At 34.6% G+C, this 15,135-nt stretch overlaps 2 protein-coding genes and 1 long non-coding RNA gene across 5 annotated transcripts; 1 reads left to right on the top strand and 2 right to left on the bottom strand.

Annotated features, from left to right (window-relative positions):
• Positions 1–825: 825 nt before the first annotated feature.
• LOC125186592 lies at positions 826–3,145 on the bottom strand. 2 transcript variants are annotated; one of them, XR_007170469.1, is made up of 4 exons: positions 2,854–3,145; positions 1,937–2,299; positions 1,634–1,863; positions 826–1,546 (listed from the first exon to the last, which is right to left on the bottom strand). It is a non-coding gene; the product is annotated as an uncharacterized LOC125186592 (long non-coding RNA). The 2 variants fall into 2 exon arrangements; XR_007170468.1 differs by having other exon boundaries at positions 1,937–2,323.
• A 685-nt stretch (positions 3,146–3,830) lies between these two features.
• On the top strand, positions 3,831–6,731 carry LOC125186933 (NADH--cytochrome b5 reductase 1-like). 2 transcript variants are annotated; one of them, XM_048083421.1, is made up of 10 exons: positions 3,831–3,849; positions 4,166–4,292; positions 4,566–4,707; positions 4,792–4,882; positions 4,973–5,050; positions 5,345–5,425; positions 5,528–5,617; positions 6,105–6,170; positions 6,305–6,391; positions 6,478–6,731. In XM_048083421.1, the coding sequence occupies exons 2-10, from the start codon at positions 4,187–4,189 to the stop codon at positions 6,568–6,570; spliced, it is 834 nt and encodes a 277-aa protein (XP_047939378.1). In that variant the 5' UTR covers positions 3,831–3,849; positions 4,166–4,186; the 3' UTR covers positions 6,571–6,731. The 2 variants fall into 2 exon arrangements, with proteins under 2 accessions (XP_047939378.1, XP_047939377.1); XM_048083420.1 differs by lacking the exon at positions 3,831–3,849 and adding an exon at positions 3,871–4,025.
• Positions 6,732–8,699: 1,968 nt separating this feature from the next.
• On the bottom strand, positions 8,700–10,209 carry LOC125186137 (LOB domain-containing protein 20). Its single transcript, XM_048082470.1, has 2 exons — positions 9,843–10,209; positions 8,700–9,143 (listed from the first exon to the last, which is right to left on the bottom strand). Exons 1-2 carry the CDS (start codon positions 10,197–10,199, stop codon positions 8,883–8,885), a joined length of 618 nt encoding a protein of 205 aa, XP_047938427.1. The 5' UTR covers positions 10,200–10,209; the 3' UTR covers positions 8,700–8,882.
• Between the last annotated feature and the right edge of the window lie 4,926 nt (positions 10,210–15,135).

Consider the following 15,135-nt stretch of genomic DNA (forward strand, 5'->3'; position numbering starts at 1 on the left):
GCATAAGGAACTAATTTGTTGGGGCTATAGTCGAACCAGAGTTCGCCGAGCCAGCCTATCGGAACCCTGACTCTCAAAGTGATGATAATAACTTCGATTACTCGAACGATAACGATAAGCATATCTCAGTTCTACCATCATTTACTATTGTTCTAATTGAAACCGACCTTGAGCATGGACCGGTAGTACAATCTTATTTCTGTTTTTAGAATAGCATAATTAAAAAGTTGCATGGTAAAATTTGTTTTTAGAATTGCATCGATTCATCATTTGCTTAACAAAAAAGTTTTGTAGTCTTGTAGATGCTACTTGTGATATGGTGGAAAACAAACATCCGTGATGATAATCTCATTCAACTTGTCAAACTAATTTCCATCGGCTCTGACCCTACTTATGTGTACGTATTGGCTGAAGACGAAGTTGTGAAGGTGTGCAGGGGATGGAAGAGGTTCGCCAGATTAAAAAATCTTCGCGTGGGGGATTTATGCAAGTTTGAGTTGATTCCTGTACAAGAGACCACTCTACGGGTGTCAATTAACCGCTAGTTAGTGATGGGATTACGAGTATCTGCCAGTCGTTTTTTGGAAGGTATTTGTATTTCAAAAAGGCGGTCTTAGTGATCTTGTTTATGTTATGTCATATGTATGGGTTGTACAATATGTGACTTGTTATTATGGTTGAAACTTGAATGTTATGAAACTAGTGTGTTAAGAATGAAAATTGGAATAATAAACTTATCCGCCCTACATAGTTCGTCATTTTCGAATATTAGATTTCCAATAGCACACACACCCAAATCAACACAACACAGAAACGAACTGTCTCTGCAGCCAAATCAATATAACATAGAAACGAAAGTGTCTCTACAAACATAGTCTCTTACATAAATAAAAGTTCTCAATCATAATGGGTGAATGATCGAAGGAAAACAGGAGACTTAGTAGCTCTTTCACATAGGTAGCATACAAGCTTCATATTTGGGGCATCCTCTACTGAGTTTGATGACCTCTCTTTGCGGCAGACAGAAAAAGAAAAAAAGAAAAGATCGAAAATGAATTTAATAAGCAACAAGTCATAACACACTAGTTATCGATATCGACACTAATCCATACCTCTGCCCACATTTTATGTGCTATCTCATCTCTAAATCGGCTCCAGTCCGTAGTGACCTGAATTCCATCGACGTAGTCGGTTTCTCTCGACTCATCTTCAGTACTCCCATCGCCAGTCCAATTGTCAATCAATTCATCTAACGGATCCACCGCCATCTTGCCCCGCACATAATTATGGAGTAGGAAGCAACACATGATGAGACGAACTTGAACTTTGATCGGGTAAAATGAAGCACTCCTTAAAATTCCCCATCGCATCTAACGCCATTTCAATAACGTTTCTAGCTTTGGTGTGTCGCATATTGTACAACTCAATAGGATTCTGAGGCCTAATACATCTGGGCCCCATTCTTTTAAGTGGTACCTTACGCCTCTGTATGGGTTAAAAAATCCAAGGCTATTGGCGTAGCCATTGTCACAGAGGTAATAGTTTCCTATTTTAAACCAAAGCCGTAAGCAAGCGTTTCAATCAACAAACAACTTTATTTACCCAAATTATGTTAAATAAATGAGTAGATTACCAATAGGAACTTTGAAGCCATTAGGTTGAGTAATGGCGCTCCTCAAAACACGAGCATCTCCCGCAAACCTTCCCACCCGGCAAGACATAGGTGAAACGCATGTGCCTGTCACACCCAGCTAAAGTATTCGTGGTGATTTGGCCCTTCCTATTCCTATTCCTGAATTTTGGTTTGTCTTCACCTCCGACTAACACATTGATGAAGGTTCCACCAAGCGCACCGAGACAACCCTAAAACATTGAAAACTATTAACAAATATCTAGAATGCATAAGTGTACTCTTTTATCACAAGTGCATACGTACCTGAAAATTCTTCCACCACCAATCTACACAACCTTCATTGATCGGCTCAGGCTTGTCAAGGAATTTACCTTGCATCCGAAAAATACCACACAACTACCAAAAGCATTTCGATCCATCTGGAGGTTAACGAGACAATTTATATTGCTAACACCCACAAGTCGATTCATGTGACTCATTTGAGTAGGTATTCGGCCTAGATGTTGTATGGGAGGACATTCTTCAACCGCCTTCTCTTTCTCTGTTTATTTAATCGACTAATGATCTGATGCAAAATAGAAATCCTTGCTACTTGGTGTTTTTGTGTAATGTCTTCAACCAAAACCAACGCATACTTTTCTTGCTTCGTAAACCGATCCATTATGACTAGCAAGAAAGCAGAATCAGACCCTAACAAAATTTTGTAAATTGTAATCAAAATAAAGACGAATGTATACAAATTACACAAAATTCAATTCAAGTGACCTTTTTTTCCAGAATTGCAATTTCGTATGAATTACCCACACCACATAACAGTGGACAACCACAATGAATTTTACATACAAATTAAGCCCAAAAAATGCAAAGGACGACGAAGACAATGAAATCAGTAAGTAATAACACAATTTCAAGCTCCAATCGATTGTTATGTACTAAAGAATGAACACTGGACCAAATTAATAACGCAAACGCCAATCTCCGCAGGCGTCGACCTACTGTCCTAGATTTGCAGCCATTGAGGTTAATAAATTCGATTCAAGTGTTAAGGTGTTTAAGAATTGCAATTTCGTATCTATTTCCCACACCCCATAACAGTAGGCAACCACAATGAATTTCACATGGAGTACAAATTAAGCCCAAAAAATGCGAATTGCGATAAAGACGGTAAGTGACAACATAATTTCAAGATCCAAACGGTTGTTGTGTACAAAAGAATGAACCTTTGACCAAATTAAAAACGCAAGCACCAATCTCCGCAGGCGTCAACCAACTGTGCTCGATTTGCTGCCTCCAGGGTTCCAAATTCTTTGTTGGTAGTTTGTACTCAGGCTCGATATTGCAGAAGTGAAATAAACTTCCAATAGTGGGAACAGATGAGAGTATAAAAGTAAATTTATTTTACTAACTGGATCGTTGTTCAAGACCAATATATGTATTAGAGGGGTAGGTGCTGATATGAAAAATGTGCATTTTCAGCATTTATTACTTGGGCCTTCGTTTATTCAGCGGCCAGACACTTTTATTTTAGTACCCCTCTAGAAGCAGCTAAATGACCTTAATACCTATATATCCATACATAAGATGTATCGAAATACATAAAAATATTAAAAAATAATTTCCGGGCACTTGATTACTTCGTTAGAGAGAGTCCACATTAACGCCGTCCAAGTAGGGCGGCATTGTTGCATGCTCATTGCTGCCATGCTATTGATTTTTAATATCTCCATTTACTCTAACATCTGTAACTGCTTTATATACAAATACTACTAGTATTAAGAAGTTGAATAGCTGAAGCCATATTTAATTACATATGCATATTTTTTAAATTTACAGCACATGTTTTACTTTAGTGTTACTCGTCAATTTATTATAAGAGTACTTTAAATTTTGCAAAGGTATTTATAAATTATAAAATAAAGCGAACATATTTTGCAACATTTACATATATAATCAAATTCTATTACTATTAATTACTTGTAGGAACCATTACTAGGATCCATTTCTCGACCGACCCATAGTCACATCTTTCCCTTTCGATTTATCCACAATAACAGTTTTATCAAAATATTTATTTATTTATTTTCATCTAATTTATCCACCTTTTTCTAATTCTCTCCCAATTAAAAAAAATCAAATGTGCAAACATAAAATTCCAAAAATGGGAGATTATTGCAGGTTTATGATAATACCAGGGAGACCTCAGCTTAGGTTGGTAGGTAGGTGATAAATTTCTCTCACTCGCAATTTCATTATCGCCACCTACTCCCATGGCTATTTCATAGTAGTAATATTCTCATACTGTTGCATTCACACCTATTTTCATATTGTTGATTTGTTAATTCTTTTAATTGGACCGATTGAAGCATTATTCCTCTCTGTGGCCTCAAGTCTGGTATATCTCTCCCATTCTGCTCGACGACATTTTCTGGCATCTCAATAATCAACAACCCATTTTCTTTTCTTGGTCATCTTGTATATATATGGATCTAACTTCTAACTTTATAAGTTCTCCCCACTTCTGAAAATTGTTAGGTGGTTTAAGATATTGGAGCTATGGACTTCTTGGCAACATCCGAAGGACAACTAGTAGTTGGAGTTGCTGTTGGTCTCATAGCTATTGCTGCTGCCTATTTCTTGCTTTCCTCCAACAAGCCCAAAGGTTTGCTCATTCCATTTCTGTATGTGAGTGAGTGGTGTCTGCTAATTTGCATGTAGCTTAGGCCTTAGAGAAAGTCAATTTTTTATTCCACGTAACTTATGGGTTAAAGATTCAATCTTGCCTGGTTTTAGGGATTCAAATTTACAAATTTCTGTTTGGATTAAGGGGTTTCTGCATTTATCCACCTAATTTTTTCCAAAAGATTCTAGAATGATGTCTTCATATACATTCAAGATTTTACATACTATTATACTGGTCTTGGGCAATTGGCAGTGTGCTTGGATGCTGAGAATTTCAAGGAATTTAAGCTTGTGAAGAAAACACAAATAAGCCATAATGTGGCCAAGTTCAGATTTTCTCTCCCTACCCCAACATCTGTATTGGGCCTTCCTATTGGACAGCACATTAGCTGCAGGTCGAATATTGTGTCGTTTTTTACCATTGGAAGAGAAGGCATACTTAGGCTTGATTGATAATTTTGATTGCTTTTATCACACAGGGGTAAGGATAGTCAAGGTGAAGAGGTCATTAAACCATACACACCAACTACTTTGGATTCTGATGTTGGATACTTTGAATTAGTTATAAAGGTACATTTAGGACTTTTGTTTATTAGAGTATCATACTTATGCCATTCTTGGGTCTCATTTGGTTTACTTTGTGATATTTTGCAATTACAGATGTATCCACAAGGGAGAATGTCTCATCATTTTAGAGAAATGAAGGAAGGTGATTTTATGGCTGTCAAAGGACCAAAGGTACATGCTTTGTATTAATAAGACAATGTGATTTCTAATTTTATCGGTGTAAACGCCCTCTGATATCCTTCGTTACTTTTGAAACGATCAAAAGTTGAATAATTTTAGGACTCCGGTGTGTACTATGACCTATATCTTGCTAGCCCATCTATTGAGAGTGGAGCAAGTGACTACATGTGGTTATTCATTTGCATTTGCTAGTGCCATTGAGTGAAATTCTAGTATTTTTGTGGAATTTATTTGGTAATGCATCTGGAAGTCTACTCTTACTTTTGGTTTATTTGTCGATACTAGGGCCGTTTTAGGTATCAACCAGGCCAAGTGAGAGCATTTGGTATGCTTGCTGGAGGCTCTGGGATTACACCAATGTTCCAGGTTTATAACATCTACATTTATATTAATATATGGGTTTCAAATTGATGAATGTTTTTAATAACCAAATTATGATCAGCACATTTTTTTGGCTTTACTGTATAGGTTGCCAGAGCAATCTTGGAGAACCCTAATGACAAAACAAAGCTGCATCTGATCTATGCTAATGTTACGGTTGATGACATTCTACTAAAGGTAATTTGTGTAACTTTCTTTCCGTGTTATTAAAAAGCAGCCATGGCGTGGCAGGGTTTGGCTAAACGCCACCGGAACTACATGTTGTGTTTGTTTCCTGTGGCAGAGTATATAGCTGACCATGCCCGTGACACCATGGCGGTTATGATGGCCATTATCTCACATTCTACCCATAACCCACAACTCGACCCATTAACCCAAATCCTATCGATGATCAAATCCAATTTGAGCTTCCATTATCTTAATTGCATATGGACTAAGGATCTTTCATGAATCCCTTGTGGTCGAAATGTCGGATAAATTTGGTGAACAAAAATCTTGTTCTGGTAGCTGCAGACAGCAATATAAGGGAGAACTTAGTTGAATCATTATTGTTCTAGTTTTTGGGGATTTTCATTTTACAGATATTTGGGGGTTGTATAAAATAACATAACTTAGTTATGTGAGTATTTTAGGATCCATTAATAATTGTAGTTTCTTGCTGCAGGATGAAATCAATGGTCTTGCCAAAAACTATCCTGATCAGTTCCAAGTTTACTATGTGCTGAACCAGGCAAGTTTACCCTCTAAATTCTAGCATGAGGCAATCTGAGCAACTACACTTTTATCTATATCAATTTCTGCACTTCCCCTTATACTATATCCCAATTAATAATGGTTGTTATTTGTTCAAAAATTATTCTTTAGCCTCCTGAAGTATGGAACGGTGGAGTTGGTTTTGTGTCGAAAGAAATGATCCAGGCGCACTGCCCTCCTCCCGCCTCTGACATTAAGGTTTGAATTTAGTCACACAAATATATTAGAAAAGGAAAAATAGGTATCAACTTTGATGCGCCATTTTTGTTACTGCGATTATGCAGATTCTGAGATGTGGTCCGCCTCCAATGAACAAGGCCATGGCTGCTCATCTCGAGGCACTTGAATACTCGGCTGAGATGCAGTTCCAGTTCTAACTTTCCACCCGGTTTTGTTGAAACTTGATTTTATCTTTTTCTTGGGGGAAATTACTCTCGATGTAAAGATTTCCCCCTTTTTTTTTATTTAAATGCTAAGAACTTGTAAGCCGTTTTTCCTTGCATTCAAATAAGATGAGTTAAGTCATTAGGTCGATTCATCTGAAGTATTTTCCGATGTGAGCCTCGTTAGGACGTGAACTCAGAGCCCAGGATACAAATTATAACACGAGCATCACACTCAGTTGAATAATGAGTTAATCACAAATTATTTGCAATAGTTTCTCAAAATGATTACCACAGATTAGTTCGAACAATAAGTCAGCGGATTGAGCAAAGCCGACATCATGACTTCGGACATGATGCTCTTCCAATATGTCATCGATTGTAGGGCCTTCAAGTATGTTAGTATTTGGAACAAGGTTTGGGGTCTTGATAAGTGGGTGGGTGGCACCCATAGCCGGTTCGCGACGTCATCCAATTAGGACGAAGGCAGTGAAAGTTAACCGACAGAGCAGCCAAGTGGACCCCAAGCTCCCCATGACGCTGAGGATGCCCTAGCACTTTCCAATGACTGGGGTTGGAAGATTCGGATATTCCATGACATTTTAAATGGGTTTATATCTGATGAAAAACAAAACAAATTTCTTTAGAATGGGCTTAGGCTAAATAATACTGTAGTTATTTTTTGAATTTATTGGTATTCAATCGATATCATTAGTGAAATTCAGTTAATAGAATTATTAACATAATTTCATTTCTTAGTTCGCGAATAATAAATTTTCTTAATATATGTATACTTATCAGCTCATTCGTAAATAGGTAAAATTATGTCTTTAGTGGTATTTTTTTAGGGAATTAATTTATACTCCCCCTTTACTACAGAATATGATCTATTTTTATTTTTTTGTTTTGTTCCAAACAACCCATTACTAAAAATAGAAACATCTTTTATCTTTAGTTTCTATTCTATTCCATTTCTCTTATTTTATTTTCTCCACATGAAATCTCGTGACACCCATGGAATGGGTCATCTTCCTTGAGACTGAGGACGAGGGAGTACTCCTTTGTTCCATAAGAATAGGACCGTTTGGGACGACATAGAAATTAATACAAAATTAGTAAAGTAAGAGAGATGAGGATAAGGGTACTTAAAATCTGCTTCAATTTAGTTATAAATAAAATGACATATATGATTAATGAGTTAAAGGTGAATTTTTTATAAATAAAAATGAGCTATTTAAAGTATCTTTATATTTATGAGATGGAGCAATGAATTAGCTAGGGTGAATTTTTCATATATAAAAATAAGCTATTTAAAGTATATTTATGTTTATGGGACGAAAGGGGTATGTTATTAGAACTAATGATGTCAATATCTATAGAATGGAATCGAACTCAATTTGATTGCAGCACCGCTTATATATAAAAGAATATAACTTAAACATTTTTACCAGCAGCTCTTTTATTTTGTGATTTTAACCTCTTATGTTGTTTCTCTGATCTCATTTTGAAAGAAGATTAACCTATTCAGTTACACCTTATTAAACTTTTATCTTGAATAATTCAAGAAAAATACAAAAGTAAGGAAACCACTGTAAATGAGGATGATATTTACTTATCAAATCTAACCTTAAAAAAAATTGATATCCATCATGTGGAAATTATCGCAGTTTGTTGACATCTATTTACTTATCAAATCTAACTTTAAAAAAAAAAATTGATATCCATCATGTGGAAATTGTTGCAGTTTGTTGACATCTAATTTGATAGAGAAATAATATGTTGCATACCTTATGTGAGCATCAATATTATTTGACACATGTTTAGTGTTGGTCGTTTTGATTTATATATTTTGTTTGCTTTTAATATATTAAAAAATATTATAGAAACTTTTAATTTCACAAAATTCATAAAAATCAAAACTCAGATTGATTGTTTTCTCTATAAAGTAAAATAAATTAGTAAAATAACAAATCAAGCTTTGATTTTTATGAATTTGTGAAATTCAATAATATTTTTAATGTATTAAAATCATAACAAACAACGTTAAACATGCGTCAAACGAGAGTGGTGCTTATATAAGGAGCTCACGTAAACGTAAGGCATGTAACATATTATTCCTCCTAATTAGGTAGTGGCATATTAGTACAACCAGAAAAACGAAAGTAACAAGAATTACTATATGTGGGGGTGGGGGAAGAAAAATATACTCCATAAGGTTACACGCATTGTAATTATTTTTGGAGGGCATAAAGATTATTGGCGATGGAGGAGTCATGGAAAGAACATTTAATTTATTTGTTACAAAATCATTGAAAAATGTTATTAGCAAATGCAAGTGCAGGATCATTGCTCTCTTCCTCCTCTTCATGGATTTCGCCAAAGTTGGGGCTGAAACTGTGCAAGCTAATGAGGTTGTTCGAAGCCGAAGAAGTGTTGGAATAACATATATTCTGATGCTGCTGCTGCTGCTGTTGTTGTGTTGAATTGTGAAATGCATTTGCCATCACATATCTGCTGTTCATTACCTGAGTTTGCACCACTGATAGCTCTGCTTGAAGTGATGCCACCTGCACTTGTATATTTTTCCATTTCAATTTGCACTATTTTTCAAAAAAATTAGGCTCTTTCGGAGATCATTATTTTTTGATATTGTACCCCACTTATTCTTCTAAAAAAAAGGAAAAGATATGAAGAGACAAAATTTGCTAGTCACCAGGTCATTGAAACTCTGAAATTATGTATGCTGATATCAAGAGAAATTAAAATATTAAATACTAGTAATGTTAATAATAAACCCATCCTACATCCGATCTGCAAGTACGAATCTTTATCAGCTTTTTTTCTATTTATCTGTATAAAAATCAGGGCACTATAAAAAAAACTTATTTTTAAAAGGACATAAAATTTGAGACACAATTGGAACATTTTAAAAAATAAAAACAATTTAGGACGCAGAAGAAAGTGTCCCTATATTAAGGACAAATTAACTTAATTATTTGCTTTTTTAGGACGTTTTCATTTGTATCTTCTAATTTTAGTTGGAATACCAACAATAAGGACGCTTTTTAAAGCATTGGTGGTATATTTAGAAACACAAATTAGCGTCCTTAACTATATTGAAAAATGTCCTTAACCATTTTTTTTGTTGCAGTGGGTGTTTCATTAAGAGTATTGACAAGAATTAAAATGATTTATACTTAACCATGTTTTATTGTAGTAACATTAATTCAGCAACCATAAATTAAGTTAGAATAAAATGAATGAACCTGCTGCTGTAGAGCTATAATAGTGGAGACGCAGCCGTAGACGGGGTCGGAGAGCCTGGCCTGAGCCTCGTAGGAAATGGTGACGACGGCATCGTGCCTTCGGTTGGGCGGGATGTGCAACAGCAGTTTGGACACGTTGCTGGCCCCGAACACCTTATGAACGGCCGCGAATCGGGCAGCGCCCTGATCCGACCCGAAGTGGGGAGCAAATATGCATCCGCTTATGCACTTCCTTCTCAGGAATTTGCACGCGCCACATGGCGCATTGGGGGCTGGGACTGCCTCCGAGTGGCTCCTCTTCCCCGGCCCCTTGCGACGGCTCTCGGATGTGCCGTCATCTTGGGCTGGCACATCCATGCAGGCTTATGGTTTGAGAGGATTAGTTTGGAAGGAAAATATTAAGAATTGTGTTTATAGAAGAAAGAAAAGGGCCACGTAACTTTCGTGAAGGGTTGGCAAGATTAGAGAGAGAGAGAGATGGAAAGGTTCTAGTGTGTGAGTTGCATGCATGTGCAAAGGGAGTGTTTAATTAGTAGAGTATCATTTTCTGATTATAAATATAATTAATTAGTGGTGGGGTTTGCTAACTAATTTATTTTGTCTGATTTATATTCATATTCTGAGAAAAGAAAAATAATAGTATTGATCTTCAATAATACTCCCTCCGTCCCGCTTTAGGAGTCTCGGTTGACTAATTTTGGGCGTCCCGCTTTAGGAGTCCCGGTTGAGATAAATTAATAAAAAATGCCTACAAAGTGTTAAAAGTGGGTCCCAACATCCACTACAACTAATAAAAAAGTGTTAAAAGTGGGTCCCAACATCCACTAAAACATTTATTTATTGGACACTCAACTAAAAGTGGGTCCCAACATCCACTAAAACATTTATTTATTACACACTAAACACTTTTTTCTTAAAACATGTGCCCGATTCAACCGGGACTCCTAAAGCGGGACGGAGGGAGTAATAATTACATCTCTAATTAAGAATGGAGGATCTAATTATATCTCGATACAAATCGTTATACATATAGCTAAAATATCATTGAATAATAGTACTTACAAGTTTATAATTAGTATTAAAAACAAATAATTGCTATTACTACTTACTATTGCTATATAAAAGACTACCGTGCATCATTTTCAATTAGGGACGAATCAATATTGGTGAAGATAACATCATTTTTCAGATCAGAAGCAATCTCGGTATCTTTGATACAAATTCATTATTAATTAAAACTAATTCTATATCATTTTGTCCCCTTTAATTAATAGTATCCATTCGTTAATTTATAAGTTATTTAAATGGAGTAGGAGTTAACAATATTATAGACATAGTAGTAGTATTACAATAATATATAGATATATATGGGTTTAATGGTGTTTGTTGGGAAGGCACAAGATATGTGCTGGGCGTAGCGTGTGGAATGGTGGGAGGCAGACGTATTCAGGTGACATATCATGCACATTCTCACTCTTGTTTTCAATTCAATCTAAAACTTACACAAATTGTGCGATCTACACATTTTTCTTGTTACAGCTGATTTTGGGACAATAAATTAATTTATTACTCTCTCCGTCCACCAATCACGTTTTAAGAAATATAGTATTCCATCCATCCTATCGAAGATGACTCAGTTTCCTTTTTAGTATGCTTCATTGAAAAGTTTAGTTAAGGTAGATCCTACTTTTATATATTGGTTTTATAATAAAATGTAAGTGAAATAAATTTAGTTGAATGTGGGATCCATTACTAAAAGTAGAAAAAAGCAAATGGAATGTTTATTAGTGAACGGACAAAAATAGCAAAATGAGAATTTATTAGTGGACAAAGTAATTACTTTAGAATTGTTTCCTTGCTCTCACGCACTCATCAAATTGTAACAAACAAAACTTTAAATTCAATTTATTCTATAGTAAATTAGTCTGATCAAACACAGTTACATATAGACATGCCCAAGGTTTTGGAACCAACTTCAAGTAAATTAGGTGGATCAAACATAGTTACATGTTGACTTTTCCAAGGTTTCGGAACGCCGGTTACGGTTCCAGAGAAATCTTGAACTGGAACCGAACCTTGAGCATATTTTGCGGTTATGGTTCCGGTTTCGGTTCCGAACCGGTGCTTTTCCAACGATTTTTGCGGGTCTGGTTCAATTTTATGTAGGCTTGCTTATTCGGCCGATTCCGGTTCTAATGGACCGGTTGATAGACCGGTTAACCAGTTTCAATTTTCATAAATTCTAGAAACGGGATCGGAACCGGTCGATTTCAGTTCGGAACCGGAGATCCGAATTTAATTTATAATTTTAAATAATTCAATACTTATGAAATAATAATCAAACATTTGAAAATATAACAAATACTCCCTCCGTCCACAAACAATAGATCACTTTTGCCATTTTGGGACGTCCACAAAAAATAGATCACTTTCTTAAAATGGAAAGTTTATCTATCATATTTTTTCCACTTTTTCTTCCTTCTCTCCTATTGTACTCACATTTTCTCCTCTCTCTTACTTTACCTACTTTTTCTTCTCCTCTCTCTTACTTTACCAATTCTACATTAAAACTCGTGTCATACACAAAGTGATCTATTTTTTGTGGATGGAGGGAGTAATACCTAAAAAATAAAATAAAAACACAAAACAAATGCAAACCAACAATATAATAATATTCATAAATTGATAAGAGGATGGTAAGTGTAGTAGGTTGGACTAGTTTGTGTTGGCAATTCTTTTATAAAATAAGGAGTTCTAAAATTTAATATTTTGTAAAAGGAATTTTAAAATTGAATTTCATTTCCCTTTTTTTTTTGCTAAATAAATATTCGATAGAATTTTCAATATTAATTATCTTGTTGTGACTTTTTGGTTTAATACGGAACAGTTATTAAATCATTCACAAACAAGTTAAAATTGTATATTACATAAATTTGTTATAAAGTTAAATTTCTATCATATGAAATGATATTATATTTATATAGATCTTTTGGAAATTAAAAACAAAGTTATGATGTTTTACTCATAGTAGTTAGTTCATAAAAAATGGATTGGAGAAATAATGATAGATTCAAAGCATCACGGTTTAAATATTTTAAATACTTCAGAAAAAGCTTGCAATTTTAACTTTGTTTAAATCTTAAAATCACTCATTGTTTCAAATAATTTTATTTCAATTCAATATTAATTCAATTAAGTTAGATTTATTAGTATATTAAAATAAAATAAAAAATTGAATTGTAATCCGGTTCCCGGTTAGGAATCGGAACCGACTGTTTCCTAACCGGAACCAGTTTTTTACAAAAAGTTGGAACCGGTACCGGAACCAGTTTTCCGGTTCTCAGTTCCTCAATTAACCGGCCGGTTCCGATTTCAGTTCCGGTTAACCGAGAATCGGAGAACCGTTTAAGCACCCCTAATTTTATGATTTTCCGGCATTTATGAGGTTCGGCATGGTTAGGTTCCAGAATTTTAGAACCTGAATCAATCCACGGTTCCAAAAGTGGCGGCATCAGTTCTATTTAAATCTCACAGTTCAGATTCAGAACTGTAACCGCAGGTTATGATTTCACATTTAACCGTGCAAACCGTAAACCTTTAGGATATCTTATTACATGCATGACATGATCTCACATAAATTTAATATAACACTCCATATGGAAATAAACATATTAGTTATATCGATCGGGCGTGTTAGAAGTTATATCATGATGTTCTAACTGTTTAATTAAGACTAGTCTATATATGGAGATGATCACAACAAGAATGCATCTAAATCCATAAATGCAGCCCAAATCTTGGTCCTGGGATTAGATGATCTAATGGTCAATAATTAACCAAAAATACGAAAGGTAATAATTAAGCAGTTTTAGGTCCTATTATAAGATCTGGATTTAATGTCATGTTATGATCATTTTAGTCATCCTTTATTAGAATGACCTAAACATAAACTAACAATGACCTAAAAATGTGCTACGCATGATATTGTTCTGTATTTCTGTATTTAAATCTAGTTTTGCATAGACTAAAACCCTGGGTAGTGATAAAATGCAAACTCTAAATATTGTACAAACTTTAAACTATGATCTGGACAGTTAGAAAATGTGAACAAATGACAAAATAATAGCAACAAAAAATGTCAACACAGCATTAACCGTTGACACTGTGTTGACATATTTTGTTGCTATTATTTTGTAATCTGTTGACATTTTCTAACAGTTCAGATCATAGTTTGGAGTTTGTACAATATCTAAGATGTCCACATTCTTGAGTGGCAAGTAAAGAGAAAAAATGTATTTGAATATTTTAATGAGGAGAGATGAGAAGGGAATTTATTTCAAATATAGAAAGTGAACATTTTGAGTGATACGGACTAAAAAGAAAATGTGAACATCTTGAATAAGACGAAGGGAGTACTAAATTTCTTAGTGTTAGAATCACCCAACTAATTGATGATCATTAAGTCGATTTCATTGTATACCCTACATGTACACGTAAAAGCATGGAACGAAATTGGATATGATATAAAATACTCCCTCCGTCCTCAAAGAATATGCACTTTGGGTTCGACACGAGTTTTTATGTAAAATTGGTAAAGTAAGAGAGAGGTAGAGCAAAAAAATAATTAAAGTATTGTTAGTGGAGAATGGGTCACGCCCATATTCTTGTGGGACGGAGGGAGTAGTAAAAAAAATTTGATACTAATTAGTCTCATTCAATTATTTTATTTTTAAACAAATCACTGTATTATAAATTATAAAAATGACAATATGTATATAATTAATTTCTCGTGTTTGTATCACCCAACTAATTGATGATCATTAAGTTGACTTTATTTTATGCTCTACATTTTCATGCGAAAATCATGGAAGATGGAGTGCTAGTATAATAAATGAGAAACATATTAAATTGATACTAGTCATTTGCATCCAATTATTTTATATGTAAATAATATTCAAGATTATAAGTTATAGGAGTACTGTTTATGTCCCACTCTAAGGGAACATTTTTCTTTTTGGGATGTCACACTCTAAATGACATATTCCTAAATATTGAAACATCACTCTCTCTACGTTTATCCTCTCCTTTATTTTATTCTCTCCACTTTACTGACAAAACAACACGACATAAAATCTCCAAATGAGAGATGCTCCACTTAGAGTGAGACAAAGAGAATAAATTTTTTTCCTCTACTAACTAAAAATATAACTAAATCAATACAAAAATCATCAGCTACATCATTTAGTGATTAGATGTATCCCATCTTTAATAGTACGTTCTAGTCTTGTGGAGC

This window comes from Salvia hispanica, chromosome 5 (genome assembly GCF_023119035.1).
Source record: "Salvia hispanica cultivar TCC Black 2014 chromosome 5, UniMelb_Shisp_WGS_1.0, whole genome shotgun sequence".
NCBI classification, from domain to species: Eukaryota; Viridiplantae; Streptophyta; class Magnoliopsida; order Lamiales; family Lamiaceae; genus Salvia; species Salvia hispanica.